The sequence below is a fragment of the Coturnix japonica genome, chromosome 2 (assembly GCF_054131305.1).
Source record: "Coturnix japonica strain WE chromosome 2, WE-NBRP24, whole genome shotgun sequence".
Taxonomy (NCBI): Eukaryota; Metazoa; Chordata; class Aves; order Galliformes; family Phasianidae; genus Coturnix; species Coturnix japonica.
Genome location: NC_140664.1, coordinates 46,557,907 through 46,574,520, shown reverse-complemented (window position 1 = coordinate 46,574,520; position 16,614 = coordinate 46,557,907). Strand labels below are relative to the sequence as shown.

Below are 16,614 nucleotides of genomic sequence, written 5' to 3'. Positions count from 1 at the left end.
ATCTGTTAACGATTTTATTTCTCTCGTAATGTTAAATATTATGGGACAGGATTGTAAGGATGAAGAACTCTCAACAATGCCTCACGAGGGATAAGAAAGAAATTCTGCCATGATATTAGCAAAGTAAGGTAAGGAGAAAATTTACACAGTAAGAGGCACCATTTCCCCCAGAATACCTCTTGTCATATTCCTGAATGAGTGGGATTAGCAATCTAATAGATCATTTTTTTCCAAGAGGTAACAGCAACAGATAAAATTTTAAAGGATTATTAAAATAACATTTACAAGACTCTGAACAAGTTCTGAACTCTTATTAAAACCACAGAAAGAAAGAACAATTCTTTATTTATGAATTTTCATAAAGGACTGACTGTGCAACTGACACCTGCTAGTGATGACTTAATGTACAATTTTGTCCAGTAGCCGAACAGTTTGTCTTTTTAGATTGTGTTTCCTAACCGTGCGAGATCATTAAAGGCAAAGCCTGTTATGATGCTGTACACAAAAATGGTCACTTGGGCCATACTACCAATGAAATGGTAGGTAAACAAATCTTTGTCTGGCCAAGGAAAAAAAAACAAAAACAAAACAAAAAAAAACAAAACAAAAAAGAAAAACCAGAAGCTGCATTTTGCATGCTTCTCTCGCTCATTCTTTCTACAAGATGAATTTCCCTAGAAAGAATCCAATGAAAATGGCTGCAATTACAACAAGAAGTGATGGAAGAGAATTAGAGCCATTATCTCTGAGGGCCAAAGTTGTGGGTGATCCAGATTTATCCGAGTGTGCTATCTTTCTGAGCCTCAAGCCTTCATCCTGAGGGGGGAAAAAAGAAAACCATACAGAGATGAAGAATACAAAAAGACCTTTCTTTTTTAATTTATTATAATTATTATTTACAATTTTATATATCCTAACTCAAAGGTCAAATTTACTGTTTAACATTTAAATAAGGACAGTAATTCGTAAAGTAATACTGTAGTAGGTTAAACCCAGAGAGCAAATAGGGACATGTCAAATACAGACCAGTTTGCCCATGCTCTGCTTAAGAATGATTCTAAAATTTCTGCTAGGCAAAACAAAGAATCCTACTTTTACTTACCATGTAAGAATGAAACAGTGGTAATTCCTTACTGTCACAGAGAAACACCTGCTTTGTATTCTATTTATCAAAGTGTTCAATTGACAGCATAAGTACATGTAAAGAAACATCCTTACTTTAGAGATCATTAAGAGGCTGCATTTGCCTAGGAAATTTCCAGATACCCAATACCAAATACACAGAAAAGTCACAAAGTTGCCTAACAATTATTTACAACTCACTAAAGAAGCACCTTTACAAGAAGGTACTGGAAAGCAATGTTTGCTTACCTCCTCTGGCCAAGCAGTTGTTCCTTTCCATTAATAATCTGAGATGCTGTGTTAGTGACTTGTATATCATTTACTCATTCTTAAGAATGAATAATAAAACTATTCTATTAAAAGCTAGTATGTCTAAACCTGAGATGTAAAAGTAATTAAGACCACCTTAACTAGGCCTATATTTACCGCATTTCATTTAAGAAAACCATGTATCCTCGGTATCTCACCCATGACAATCCTCAAATCTCAATCACAGAGATATATAAATTACATAAGACAGTGAAATTACACTGCAAATCAACCTTAACATTCCAACAATTGTATCTAATTCCAGAATAAACATTTCTAAGCCTAATCACAAACCAGACTTCTCAATCAAGAAGCACAAAATCATTTCAATATAAACAAGGAAGCGGAACTTACTCTCAGGTGCCGATTTTCTTCTGACAGCTTCATAACCTCTGCCTGAAGTCTTTTGCACTCTTCCACTAGCTTCCTTGTTTCAGTATCATTAAGTGAAACACTATGTGGTTTTGGCATCGGTCCATCCTGCTTAGATGTATTCTGTACCGGAGCGGGTTTGCTTGCGTCTATATCATTCTACAAATATTAAGAATGGCTTGAGAATTTTACTTACCTAGAGAAAAATTATCCACAGCTTAAAACTGAAACACAATCCAGCTACTAATATAGACAGTTATATTTACAGTACTCTAAATAAAAGACTTCCGTGATTGGTTCAGTTCTGATTACTGAAAGTATTAAAGGGCAAGACAAGAATCCACTGTTCACATTTTATACCACATGCCACTGAGACAAAACCAAACACTTAAGCTGCTTAACACTAACTCAGTGTTAGTGATAGGGCCCCATCCCTGGAGGTGCTAAAGGCCAGGTTGGATGGGGCCCTGAGCAGCTGAGCTGGTGGGGGGCAGCCCTGCCCACGGCACGGGGCGGGGCTGGGTGGGCTTTGAGGTCCCCTACAGACCAAGCCATCTTGTGGTCCTCTAAGGGAACAGCGCAAAGCTGTGCTGAAGTTCAAACTGGACAATAGACTCATATTAAAATTCAAGCTGCGCTATGTCTACTAGATAAACTACAGAGCTATATCATCCCTTAGACCTTGTACTGCATGGAAAGCAGTCCAAGATGAACATGACAGAAAACCAATTAAAAGGTAATGTATCTACCATATCTACATACTAACATCTACTTGCATTTTAAACCTTTGACAAAGCACCCATGGGCAGCCTAGGAGACATACCCTGCTATTCTACACAGGTACTCTGCTAACTGAATCGAAGAAGACCAGCCTATTTTTACCATGAGTAAGCAGAGAAGGACTTGGAGCTTAGGTTTTTTTGGTTCACTAGCTAAAAAGAGCTCCTTTCATAGTATTGGAACTTCAACAGAGACCTTATCTCCCCCAAAGCAAACCTTCTTCTGCGGTCTCACCACCCTGACTGGTTCCCCTATGTCAGTCTCCAGGCTGTGACTGGTAGGCACCTGAAGAAAGCAGCAGCCAACCGGAGTGAAGTATTTGCACCCTGGCATAGGTACATTCTGAGGGTCCTGGCAGATTTCTCATCACAAGGCTTAAGTCAGTGCCTAAGCCTGCTAAAACATTAGGTTTCACAACCTCATGCTGCTACTCAGAAAAACATAACTATGTACAGTCTATACTATGAAGGTATCACGTTAAAGAAAGTATAGATGTACTTAGTACTACTTTGTTCTAAGTAAGAGGCATATTCAGGCAATTCGCACAGCTGAATAAAAGCCCACACCTCAGTTATCCTTAACCAAAAAAGATGACCTTCCCCTAATATACCTTATAGACTACAGTACAAACTGGACAGTACTAAAGAAAACTCAAAGCCATTACGTGCTTCAGCACTTTATCTCATGATGCTAAAAGTAGCACCAAAAAAAAAAACCCAAAACAAATTAAAGGTAAGTAGGAACGTACAGTATTAAGACTCCATAAATCAAAAGAACGAGGGTAAAAAAAAACATTAATACTAAGAATTTCAGCCATATTCCAAAAAAGCGAGATATTTGACAGTTAAACATCAGATGACACAAAACAGACATCTTCAGGCCATACAATGAAAGTGTCATCTCCTATACAAATAGAACTGATTTTGTTTGAAGTCAGAAGCATTTAAGAGGTTTTTTTCCACCTGGATTATCTGTCTGTACCACTACCTTAAATGATGCACTTAGTGCTCCCAGAGCACAAATTAATTTCTAAACAGTGCCTTCCTCATTGGCATGAGTTAGAAAGAGAATTTTTAAAACTGAAATGCATTTAATACTTCAAAAAGCAAATGATTCCATTTGCTTCTTCCTGTATGTAGTACTGAAGACTCAGTTTTTATCTGACAGCAATATAACGCTAATTTAAGTCAGTAATAAGAATAACGAAAGGATCTTCTTTTTTTGCATTACTTTGAACAACTTGAAATTATGGTACCATGGCAAATTATATACAATAGACGGCAACACTAATTTGTTTGCACTACAACACGCAAACCATGCACAAAGAATATCAGTACTCATCCTGAAATTTAACGTAGTCCACCCCATATCTTGTTATACAACCCAGTCATCCTTCCCATTTAATTTAGCAGGTTCCAATGATTCCTTTAACCAACAAATCAAACAGCTTTAAGAAAAAGTTTCAAACAAGTTTCTGTAGGATCCTAACAGTCAGGGTATGACAGCTGGTCTGGTTTTTTTACTCTTCTCTTACTTACCAGTTTATCATTTTCATTGGGCATTTCAAACACACATCTCAATTTGGAGTCCATCAACTCATCAGGTTTTGCTTCTTTCCACTAAAACAAGTAACACAGTTATTTAATAAGCCAGTCGCACACAAATCTGAACAGTTCATAAGCCTGCAATTACGGCTTCCCTATAACTCCTACAAAACTGAATACTATCCTTGCCCAGCTGACATTTTCAGACTTGCTTTTGAACACTTTTTGTCCACCTTTGACTACTATAAAAGTACTAAAAGCCAGACATGGCTCAACTTAAGTCTGAAAACGGAATCAAGTCAAGTGAATGTCAAGGCAGATCCAGAGATTTGTAGGACACAATCAGACATAGAGCACCATCTGAGTCGGTCTAACAATGCTCATTGTATGTGTTCCTCACATTCTATCCTGGAAGCACCCACTTTAAATAAATTACTGAAAGACACTTTTAGGGATTCTATACTTAGCTCCACAGTAAGTTTTTTTAGTTCTCTTTCATCACTGGCATTAACTGCACACTAACTCATATCTATTATTACTGATTTTCTGCCAGATTTGTTCCTCAATATTCTTTACTTCAACACACTGAGAAAGCCGCTATTTGAAAGGTATTTCTAAAATGGATTTTTATATTCTCACCAAATGCTTGATGCTTCACTTCTCACACATAAACAAGAGCTATCAGAGCATATTAAAAATAAGTAAACCAGACAACAAGGAGGAGAGACGTTATTTTTGTAGCTGCATGCCTCAAAAGCTTAACAAAAACTTTTCCAGTGTTTTCAGTTCAGAGAAATACCACAATAATCTTTGCCTTCATACATACGGGAAGTGAGCCTAAGCCTGCAGAGGCTTAGTGGATTTTAATGATTCATAAACCTTATCTTCACTTTGTTTACCTTCTCCTCCTCTGCCTTCAGTGAGCATGGAACTGCATGAATCACCATGTGAACTCAGGGAAGTGTTTAGAAACAGGGGCCTGTGCATCATTCCCCTGGACTCTGATATATACAAGCTCATGGGAGCCCATGTATACTCTAATGAGCATGTTCTGCAACTGAAGGCCAGCATTCCAATTGCTTCTAAGTTGTCCTTCTGAATAACAGGTGCAAAACTAAATATGCTCTTTCTGGATCTTTCATCAGATCAGTCCCACCCAAAAACAGAATACACAGCTTGTTCTACTAATAAAGAAAATAAATCTATCATTTGAGCTGCATGTAGCCACTTGGTGTCTTTGAGAGAGGCAGAATAATCCTTCAAATGTTTTGGTTCCTTACAATACCATTCAACTTTTCAGATAAACGCTTCTTAGTCCAAATGTACCCATTCCACACAACTTCAGGCTTGCTGCTTGCATATACCCTTGATTCCTTTAAATACAACCTATTTATTCCCTCCCAATGAGCTGCAGACCAGATACTATACAACAGTAACTAAACACTGAACAGACCTTACCTCTGATTTACTACTACTTTGATTTAAACAGTTCAATAGGCAAATTCTGAGAACTGAGCTTGTATTTAGTATTAAAAACCCTGAATCACTTATGGAAATGGTATTTGTTCAGAGGAAATTCAATTTTCTAAAACCTAAACATTTCAAAATGTGATTCACTTAAAGTTAAGGCTGATTTTAAAGAAACAATCCAAACTAGTCATACTATCCAATTTTTACTTACCACTGCCTCCATATCTGAAATATTTGGTGGTGCATAGATTGTTTGTACCATAAACTTGTGTTTACTCTTCTCGTTTGGGTCATAGTCAAAAGGCTGCAGCATTACTGTTCAAAAGAGTAAAATAAAACATTTAAGAACATGATCAAATCACTTCAAAAAAAAAAAAAAAAAAAAAAAAAAAAGCTATACATCAGATTCTCATTGACCAGACACCAAAAGTACAGATGTGAAGGGAACATTGAAAACACTGTAGATACACACTGTAGCAATAAGTAATGAGAGGAAACACCTTAACAGTGTAGCTTTAAAGATTCTTTCTCCACCTACTATAGCAAGAAGACATTTAGGATACAAGTAAATACAAATACATCCTGTAAGACAAAGAGCAAATAAACACCGTAGGATTTTCCCTTGGAATAAACACTTTGTGACCGAGTGAATGCAAAGGTAAAAAAACTCTGGAATGAGTTCAACAACTTCATGGCATCTACCCAAGGGAGAAAGGGAAGAGAACTTACATTAGGCTAGCCATCAACCAGTAGAAGCTCAACTGACTTCTACAGGCATACTGATCTAAGCTAGGAGCAACTACTAAAATACTTAATTAAAACCAGAAGTATTAAAAGAAGTAATGCTGTCAAGGCCTTTAATAGTTCACTGTAGAAAAGTTTCAAATTCAGTTCTTAAAAGATAAAGTGATTAGTTGTGAATAACTAGAAAACACATTTTATACAGGTTTTGACATTATTATCCTTATGTCCAGCACTCACAATCCATGTATGCATTTGAATTCTACATATTACCAGCGGAGAAAGAGGGAATTCAAAACCAAGCTCTCTGTAAAGGCAGCTGCAAGTGAAAGATTAAATACTTAAAATACAGAGTTCGTACTACAATTACCAGAGATAGAATATACAAGGGTTATTTTTGTGACAGGACAATTTCTGAATAACTGCTTTCTGAAGTTGAAAATTCTGTTGGTCAAGAAGGGAAATTCACATTTCAAAGTTGTTATTTTGAAGTATGCACAATTTCAGTGGAAAAATAAATAATATCAACGTAATATTATTCATAATCTCAATTATTACTACACTACTACGGTATTTTTAAAGGAATGCTTCAATTACAGGAGTGCAGAATCTTCATCCATCCAAACTGTACAAAGCCATTAGGAGGCTGCTTTCCTGTTAGTGAAGGTGGTTTTGTTTAGAAAACAGCCCAGAGGGGAAGCCAGGTCACCCTGGTGTCATTATTTTTGTGGTTTCTTTAGTTCAAAGTGACTGAAAATCATGTCTCTAAATTAGACCAGAACGTTATAGGATGTAGTTGCCTATCTATAGGAGTAATGGGCACAGTATAAGGAATATCTGAGCATACCAGGTTTGTCATAGTAACACTGTAGGACTACTGAAGTATAAGGATGAATAGATGACCAGCACAGTCTGCCTCCACTGAGCAGACCATGAAAGACAATTAGTTGACTCAATCCAGACAGGAGTCCAGACAGTAAGAACTTTAAGTATCTGTACATGCATGTACACACACGTTCACACTTCCAGCTTTCTACCAGAGGATGATGACCCAGAGCGATCTGTAAAGACAGATTATTTGACAACGCACTTAAACTTGAGTCTCACTGAAATTAAACTCAAGTTTAGCGCATCTTCATGTAAAACTAAGATAAATGCAAGTAATTTCAGATAAAATGAATTATGTACTTATGGAGTCCTATGAACGGGAATCTGTACTGCTAGTTGTTTTACAGCAATGAAAAAGAACCTAGAGCAGAAATATCCATTTAGCTAGAAAAACACACTGCATACTCTGAACAAGCTTCCCATATGTTCTCAAGAAGTTCAGTCAGAAGATTCCAATACTGTTGTAATTGAATTGTTGGAAATTGCATTTCCCACAATTCTAAATCTTCATTGGATGAACAGCTCAACACCCTTGCTTTCACACAAAGCAAATTCTTTACAGTAGAACTGAATTGTATAAGTTAATAAAACAGTAAGTACAATATCAAAATGATTAACTTTGTCTCTCCAAATTCACTAGTCCGTATGAAAAGTTACTTCCAAATTTAATCATACTGCCATCTAATTTTAGACCCTATGCACTATGTACTGGTTGCATGTTGCAGATGTTTGCTGCTGGGTGGTTATAAGATGTTTTTCCCTGTTGAAAGCTGCATACGGCATAATCAAAGAATAAATAAATAATCTATCATTGTATCTAGCAATCTGAGTTAAAATAAATCAGTGAAAGGAAGCGAAGGTCTCCCCCTAAGATCCCACATCTCCAAAGTGAACAATCCCAGCTCCTTCAGCTATTCCCCACAAGACTTGTGCTCTGGACCCCTTACCAGCTTTGTTGCCATTCTCTGGACATGCTCCAGAGCCTCAATATCTTTCTTGCAGTAAGGAGCACAAAGCTGAACACACAGTACTCATGGAGCAGGCTCACCAGAGCTGAGTACAGGGGGACAGTCACCCCTGCTCCTGCTGGCAACACTTGTTTCTGAAACAAGTCAGGATGCCATTGGCCTTCTTGGACACCCAAGCACACTGCTTGCTCATGTTCAGCCAAGCATCATCCAATATCCTCAGATTCATTTCCTCTACACTGTCTTACAGCCACTCTGCCCCAAGCCTGTAGTGTTGCCTGGGGTTGTTGTGGCCAAAGTGAAGGATCCAGCATTTGTTCTGGTTGAACCTCATCCTATTGGCTTCAGCTCAGCTATCCAGCCTGTCTGTAGGGCCTTGCTATCCCTAGGTAGACAGACACTTCCAGCCAGCCAACTTGGTGTCATCTGCAAACTTGCAAAGGGTGCACTCAGTGCCCTCATCCAGGTCATCAATGAAGATACTGAAAAGGACAGGCCCCAGTACTGACCCCTGGAGAACACCACTTGTGACCAGACACCAGCTGGATTTAACTCCATTCACCACCACTCTCTGAGCCCAGCCCTCCAGACAGTTCCTTATCCAGACAAAAGTGTACCTGTCCAAGCCACAGGCTGTCAGCTTCTTCAGGAGAATACTGTGGGAGACAATGTCAAAGGCTTTGCTGAAGTCTAGGTAGACCACATCAACAGCCTTTCCCCTATCCACCAGGCAGGTCACTCCATCATAGAAGGAAATCAGGTTGGTCAAGCAGGACCTGCCCTTGATGAACCCATGCTGGCTGGGCCTGATCCCCCAGTTGTCCTACACATGTCACGTGATCTCCCTCAAAACAATCTGCCCCATAACCTTCCCTGGCATCAAGGTCAGGCTGACAGGCCTGTAGTTCCCCGGATCCCCCTTACAAGCGTCTTGTAGATGGGAGTTATCCTTCCTTATTTTTCTTTCTTCATGGAAAGAATCCATGAATTCAAAATATTATTAAAAGCTATGTTAGGTTTTGAATAATCATGGAAAGCCTCATGAATATAATAAGCTGCAGTTTTCAGCACATTCTTGGAATCCAGAAATAGTTCACATAGCAGCCCTAAGAGAATTACAACAGTTATGAAATCAAGCCTCCTGTTAGCAAGGTTTTCCACATTGGAGGGCTTTATCTCCATAGCATATGTCTTAAATGGGTCTGAAAACTAGAAAGAAGAACGGAAACAAGTAACAGTAACAAGCTGAGAAGAAAGAACAGTAGCATTCGATAAAGTAAAATCAACAGGAAGCTACTAGTAGAGATGATACATAATAAACAGTTAATTTCATTCATTAAAGTAAAGGAAAAACCACTCAGACCAACAGTAAGAAATCTCAGGTCTCAATGACTTAGAATTTTTGGAAGAATGTATAAACACTGTTGGAAAATGGTTACCTGGTCATTCACAATTGAATGACACATAAAATGTCCATAGGCTTCATTAAAATGACTTATAAGTCACATTTCCAATAATAAATTTTAAAACTCCCTTGACTCTGAATCAACTGATGTATATATATGGGCTAAAGTCAGCTAATGCTGACAACATTTAGTTTTGAACACAGGTCAATATCTACTCCTTGTTCATTTTCTCGAGAACGACAGAGTCCAATCTCATATACATTTAGATCACTATATGTCCAACTATCAAAACACTTCTGACTGTTAAAATGAAGTATATAAGCCAAACCCAAAGAGAGTTTAATGGGGAAAAAAACAGAAGTATTGTGTGGCTTCAAGGTTCACAAGGCTGAGTAGCAAGGATCCTCTTTTTAATCCTTACCCAAGAAAAACAGATTAAGTCTTCCCATGTCTAGATTTTACAAATCTTAGGGCTACAGAACAGCTCTACCTAAATTAACAGGGGGAAAAAAAAAACTAAAAGCAATTTAATGACTGTCACTTCACATATGCTATGTAACACCCACAACTCTTCTATGAAACAACAGAGTTCAGACAACAGGCACCAGTACTATCAAAACAACTATTCCACAGCTGTCAACGTTTTGGGTTTTTGTTTAATGCAATGAACTATCAGATGTTAAACTTGAGACGCATCAGAGCAGTCAAGTAATGTCCCATTTGAAGACATAAACATGAATACAGTAGTTAGAAGCAAAGGTATCGTTAATGTCACTGTCCATTTCCAACTTTCATCCTTCCTGTACACATAGAGAGCTGCAGGTAAATATGACAAACAGCAATTATTTCTGGCACACAGCATCTTGCATCACTGCAAGTCTACATCATCAAAAGTCGATATTTACACTAATGAAGGGAAACAGTTTTCTTTTAAAGAAGTCTTTTGGAAAAGCTGGCATACTTACAACAGCCTCCAAGATCACCATTAGAGAACCTGATGAAGGGTCTAAAAACATACAACCCTACAACTATTTGATTTTACCTGAAACAATTACAGATGATCCTGGGTCAATAATTCCACTGTTTGGCCTCACACAGTACCGACGAGGTGCTGTGGTCTTCACTTTGAAGCATACTTTTCTATCTGATGGATTTCGTAGCTTAAGATTTGTAGTTACGACATCTGTAAAGGGACCTGAGAAGGAAAAAAAAGGTCGTTGTTTTAAATATGCATGTATCTGTGGAAAGGAAACCTTCTTGTACGGTACAAATTACTCTTAATTTAATGTAATTTGAAGGCAATATGTTTCTAAAAACTGGTTAAATCATACATCTGTTAAGCACATAAACTGCTACATGAAAAGCACACTCTATCATCTTAGTTACAATAACATATACTAAAGTAATGAAGAAATAAATAGTATGATTGATTCAAGCTGCTGGTGCAAGAAGTTCATATAAACATATATAGACAGATTATTATTTTTGCTTTTAAGCAGGAGTCATTATGTTAATTTTATCACAGCTTTCTTAACATTTTAAGTACCTGGAAGGTAATGGTCAAATGCAAAACTAAGTTCTGCTGGATCTTCCTTTAGGGATAGAGACACAACATGTACTTTAAACATTTGGAAGAGTTCCAAAGACAGTAAATACTATGATACTGGACCAGACTAACCACACCTGACATTTCAATTACTGTTAGATTTCTGAGTTGCTGCAGACTTGACAGAAGCACATAAACCTCATCATTTCAATCCAAAGCAGGCAAGGAAGACGATATTCTATTTATTCATATACTCTAACAAATTCATAGAAAAGAAACTAATTGCCACATTCACCTATCTGATGCAGTATATTGGCTGCATTAAGCCATCAAGATAGGAATTGACTCTGGGATTGGATTGCACAACAGCAGCATAATTTCAATATCAAGCTGTAAAAGCTCTTCTAGAATAGATCAGCTCCATTTGGTGCCATGCAGTAACAGCAAGAAAGGTTCGGTGTTCTGAGCGGTGCCCATCATCTGAAAGCATGAATGCACAGGCACTAAAGGAATACAGCTTAGAAAATTGTATTCCCAATGAACATGAAATGTATTCAATATTATTTCACATGCACTTTAACTTTCAAGAAGCCTCTTGACTATTCTTTCCAAATTTCAAACATAATCACTACAAAATGTAGTCATTTCACTTGAAATTGCAACAACTATTATTCTACTTTTAACAAGCCTCCTATTGTACAGGATTAAAAAATAAATGTTTTTATACAAGTTGGAAGGTACAAGAAAACCACTGATGGTAAAATACATCGACTCTGAGACACAGTGTTTCACAGAGGTCTCAGGACTACTCTGAAAGAAGTGGTACTGAGACTAGCAAGCACGTTATTACACTAGAGGGCTCACTATCTGACCAAAGTTTCATCTCCATAACCCTCTTTCAGTCCACATCCTTGATTTTGAAAGAGTACTGAACGCAGCCTTGATATAAAACAACAAGATACAAGTCAATAAAGACTAGAACTGGGTCTGAGAACCAGAACGGTGAGCTGTTCGCTGTTCGCGAAAACGCACACAAACCAGTTAAAACTCCAGACTTTTATTCTGAGAAAACAGGATTTAATTGGTATTACCGGTCTGAAAAATTCATTTCTAGTCTGTTTTTTTATGGTAGAGGAAAATAATCACCCTCTTAATCCACCCGAACTTGGCATATGACCCACGAGGAAGGTTTACAGAACAACTTCAAAGTTTCCTGCCACTCGCCCCTTGATAGCCCTAGCAGGATCCAGTTGCATTTGCTTACAGAGTCTCATCTAAAAATAACTTCCACAACCCACAGCACAAGCTGAAGTCAAAGCAGGTATCTGAATAATCCTCTGAGACTGGCGATACACTCAGACCAACCATTTCTTTTTTTTGTGCTATAGGAACGTTATTAAGGACATAATTCTTGGGTTTATTTATAGCCATGCAGGCAGTACCTTTGCAGTGCCTGGCAGCATACGACACCTCAAACTTGGCTTGGCTTTTTTGTGTTAGGTTTTTTCTTCCCACCCCTTTCATTTCCCCATTCCCTGGCTGCCCAGGGAGGTGGTGGAGTCTCCTTCTCTGGAGATATTCAAGACCCGCCTGGACGCCTACCTGTGTGACGTGGTGTAGGGAGCCTGCTTTGGCAGGGTGGTTGGACTCGATCTCTAGAGGTCCCTTCCAACCCCTGCAGTTCTATGATTCCATGATTTTGGTGGATTGTTAATTGCAAATCTAGACAAGCTCTACAAAAGCCAATACAAAACCTCTCCAACTCAAAACAGTCAGATTTAAAAAAACAGCTCATAAGGAACTTCTGCACCAACAGAAAACAAGAACAGACCAAAACCAACTTCCCCTGTTCCTGCAGCACCCAGCTATTTAGTTTAGTGCCAGTACTGACCTTAAGCAGAGGTGTAGGTGTAGACCTTCCTGACACAAGGATGGATAGTCAGAAAAAAAATCTATTAACATTCTGAGGAACATCATATTCTAAATCAGAATGGCATATCCTACAAATAAGAAACCACGCAACAGCAGAAGAGGATTCAGGAGTTTCCAATCAGACAGACATACCGCTAACACTGGGAACACGAGAACAAGTAATTGGTTGATACTAGCAGCCCAAGCACAAGAGCTTAAATCATGACAGCCCCTTGAGAAAAGCAAGAGAATGGAAGGGAGAAGAACTGGAAACGTTAAAATGATAGACTGTGGGATCTGCAACTAGGATTTCCAGAACAAGATTTTCAATATACACTGATATAACTGTGATGTACAGTGACAAGACAGCGATGCTTTTTAAACCTGTGATTTCAATCTAACAGCTCCTGGGAATCAGAGTTATTTCAAAGGGAACAGGGAGTTAAAAAAACCCATTTGGCAGTGTGGAGCCAAGATACCAGTTACAGCATCTTTCCAGAATAAAAACTCTGAGAGTGCCAGGTTATTCCAACTGTTGTGAAAGGTGCAGTGACAACCCATGCCAAGGTTTTTTCTGCCTTTTCGACTTCAAATGGCCTCAGAAAGGAATGACTGACACTGCCTACACTCTGAGAAACCAGAGATCTCCAAAAACATGATACACTGAATTTCCATTCCAGCAATCCTAACTGTGCAGCCGCAGCAACATTAATGCCGAGGTTGCCTCTGGCAACCACATATCTTGGACTACAGCAAGTAGCAAGAGGGAAGAAATGACACAGATTCTGCAGAGCCAGCTTCCACTGCTGAAATGCAGTCCCAAGTTTCCTGGCTTGCCACAACCTTGCTAGTTACACTGCAGTAGAACCTAAAGATGATGTATTACTGGAGAATTAGGATCTGTACAAAGGTCTTTTGGGATCAGTGTTGTCATATTTGCTCTTTAAATTCAGGTTTTCTGAGCACCCAGCCCCCCCTTCTGTCCAAACAAGTCAAACATAAGGGAGAAAATTATGACATGTCCAAAAAAATACAAGTATACATAAGAAGGTACATGGAACAGCAGAAAGGTTCTAAGCTCCTTAAAAGTGGGTAAGTTGCAGTAATAAGTTCAAAAATTATTTCTACTATGTGCTCTAAGTGGGATGGAGTTTTTCCATAACTGCTTCATTGCATTTCAGTATCTGGGAGCGCTCAATATACACAGAAGACTTCAAGGAATCTCTTTGTTTTGCATATAATAAAGTCAGGTTGGGCAGGCAAAGAAAAATAATTTACTGCACTTAATGTCTTCAGTACTAATGCAAGAGACAGGAGCTAAAGTCAATACTTTTCCTGATGCATCCTGGTACACCACTAGTCTTTGCGGCAAGAGAACACTGAAGACTCCCATTCAACTTGCTGTCCACCAGGACACCCAGCTCCAATCCCACAAAGCTGTGCAACTCAGTATTTCCTCTCATTGAACCCTGTGAGATTCCTGTTAGTCCATTTCTCCAGCATGACCAGGTCCCACTGGATGGCAGCACTATTCCCTGGTCTATCTACTCCTGAGAGTTTTGTGTCATCTGCAAACTTACAGAAGACGCACCCTGCTCTATGATCCAGATCGTTAATAATGTGGTTAAATGGGATGAAACACACTACTGACCCCTGTGGTACACCATGAGTTACTCTCCTCCAGCAAGTCTTTGCACCACTGACCACTAATCTCTGGGTCCAGACACTCACTCAGCCTCCTTCTTATCCACCTCCCAGTCTGCTCGTCCAGATTCATTCATCAACAGTTTTTCTATAAGGATCACATGAAAAGTGTGTCAAAATCCTCAATGAATGTCCAGGCAGAAAGCATCTACTGTTCTCTCCTCATCTACCAGGCCAGCCACTTCATCAGAGAAGCTCATCAAATTGGTCTCCCCATGGAGAATCCACACTGACTACTCGGGATGACTCCCTTGCCCTTCACATGCCTAGCAATACTTTCTAGGATTAGGTGTTCTATCACCCTCTCAGAGATCAAGGTGAAGCTGACTAGCCTGCAGTCCCTGGGTCCTCCTTCTTGAAACAGGAGTGCCATTTGCTTTCCTCCAGTCATCCAGCACTTCTCTCAGTCACCACCTCAATTAAAGATTATAAAGAGTGGCCTTACAGTAATGCCCCACCAACTCCCTCAGCACTCATGCATGGGTACATTCCATCTGGGCCCACGGACTTCAGTATGTCCAGTTCGCTTAAGTACTGCCTGACCTGACCTTCAACAACCATGGATGCTTCTTCCTTGTTCCAGACTTTCTCCTTGGCTTCTGGGACATGGGATTCCAGAAGTTACTAATGAAGACTGAGGCAAAGAAGGTGTTAAGTACTGTTAAGCCTTCTACATGTCCTATCTAATCAAGTCCAACATCTCCTTCAGCAGTAGGCACATATTTCCCTTTTATCAGCAATGTACACATTAACTCATTTATTTTCTTTTTAAGCAGTAGGAAACAGCCGCTGTGATACATCAGTTGTCTTCCTGAATATGAATACTGATTGAAATAGGTAGCACAGTTAAAAACCAGCTATTTCACAAAGGGCCTGAAATTCATTCTACAAGCTTCTTTCAGCCAGAGACTCCAGCTTTCTCTCCGTGTACCCTACCAAGAATAGTGCTGCCCTGATTACCTTCAGATTTTGCCTCTTGAGTTTATCCAACTATTTTTAAAAGCCCTTAGAAATAGTTCTGTTTCACCTCATACTACGGAAGTACACTTATTAATTTAAAACAAAGAAAAACAAACTGCCAGAATTAAGTTGCAACCTGCATGTTATTAGCAAGCAAACATCAATCTACTGAAAAAAACAAAGGTAAGATGTCTACATTTGGAAGACCGGTGTTTAGCAGTGATTCAAACAACCCTAACTAATACATAACCTCGCGGATCTTAAAATACAGACAGGATTTGAAGCACTTAATTGCTATGAATTTAATTTTATAATACTAAAATAGGTGACACAGTTGGTACAAATAAAAAAAGAACAAGAGGAATCTTACTTCTATCAACCGGTTTGAAGCCACTCATATTCCTCATATTCAAATCTTTGTCAAAAAGAATCTAAACAGAATCCATAACATCCACTGCCAATGAATACTGCTCACCTTTCTCATGAAATATCAAAAATGTGATGACATGAATATCCTATAAACTCAAAGAAAAACTCCAGCTGCCATAGATGACCAATGTTAAAAATAGTCATGGTTTACAAAGCACAACAGCTTATACTTCATGACCTGATGCTTCAACATCGTAAGTCCAAATGATTGGGAATAATCAGTAGGCGAAGTTGCAAGATTAACATCCACAAATAGTCACAGAATCACAGAATTGTAGGGGTTGGAAGGGACCTCTAGAGATCATTGAGTCCACCCCCCCCCCCTCCAAAGCAGGCTCCCTACACCACGTCACACAGGTAGGCGTCCAGGCGGGTCTTGAATATCCACCACTTCCCTGGGCAGCCTGTTCCAGCCATTGCTCTCAGGTATATATCCATATATTAGAGCAATGATGCAGAATCTC

At 38.9% G+C, this 16,614-nt stretch overlaps 1 protein-coding gene across 3 annotated transcripts in view; it reads right to left on the bottom strand.

Moving 5' to 3' along the window:
- VAPA (VAMP associated protein A) overlaps positions 1-16,614 on the bottom strand; it is a 28,150-nt gene continuing 11,536 nt past the window's right edge. For all 3 annotated transcript variants that reach the window (XM_085539734.1, XM_015855273.3, XM_085539733.1), the window contains exons 2-6: positions 10,643-10,795; positions 5,809-5,912; positions 4,122-4,202; positions 1,786-1,962; positions 1-816 (exon numbers count right to left, since the gene is read on the bottom strand). In XM_085539734.1, the coding sequence (XP_085395860.1) occupies positions 658-816; positions 1,786-1,962; positions 4,122-4,202; positions 5,809-5,910 (519 nt within the window). In that variant the 5' untranslated portion in view covers positions 5,911-5,912; positions 10,643-10,795 and the 3' untranslated portion in view covers positions 1-657. The remainder of the gene's footprint in view (positions 817-1,785; positions 1,963-4,121; positions 4,203-5,808; positions 5,913-10,642; positions 10,796-16,614) is intronic.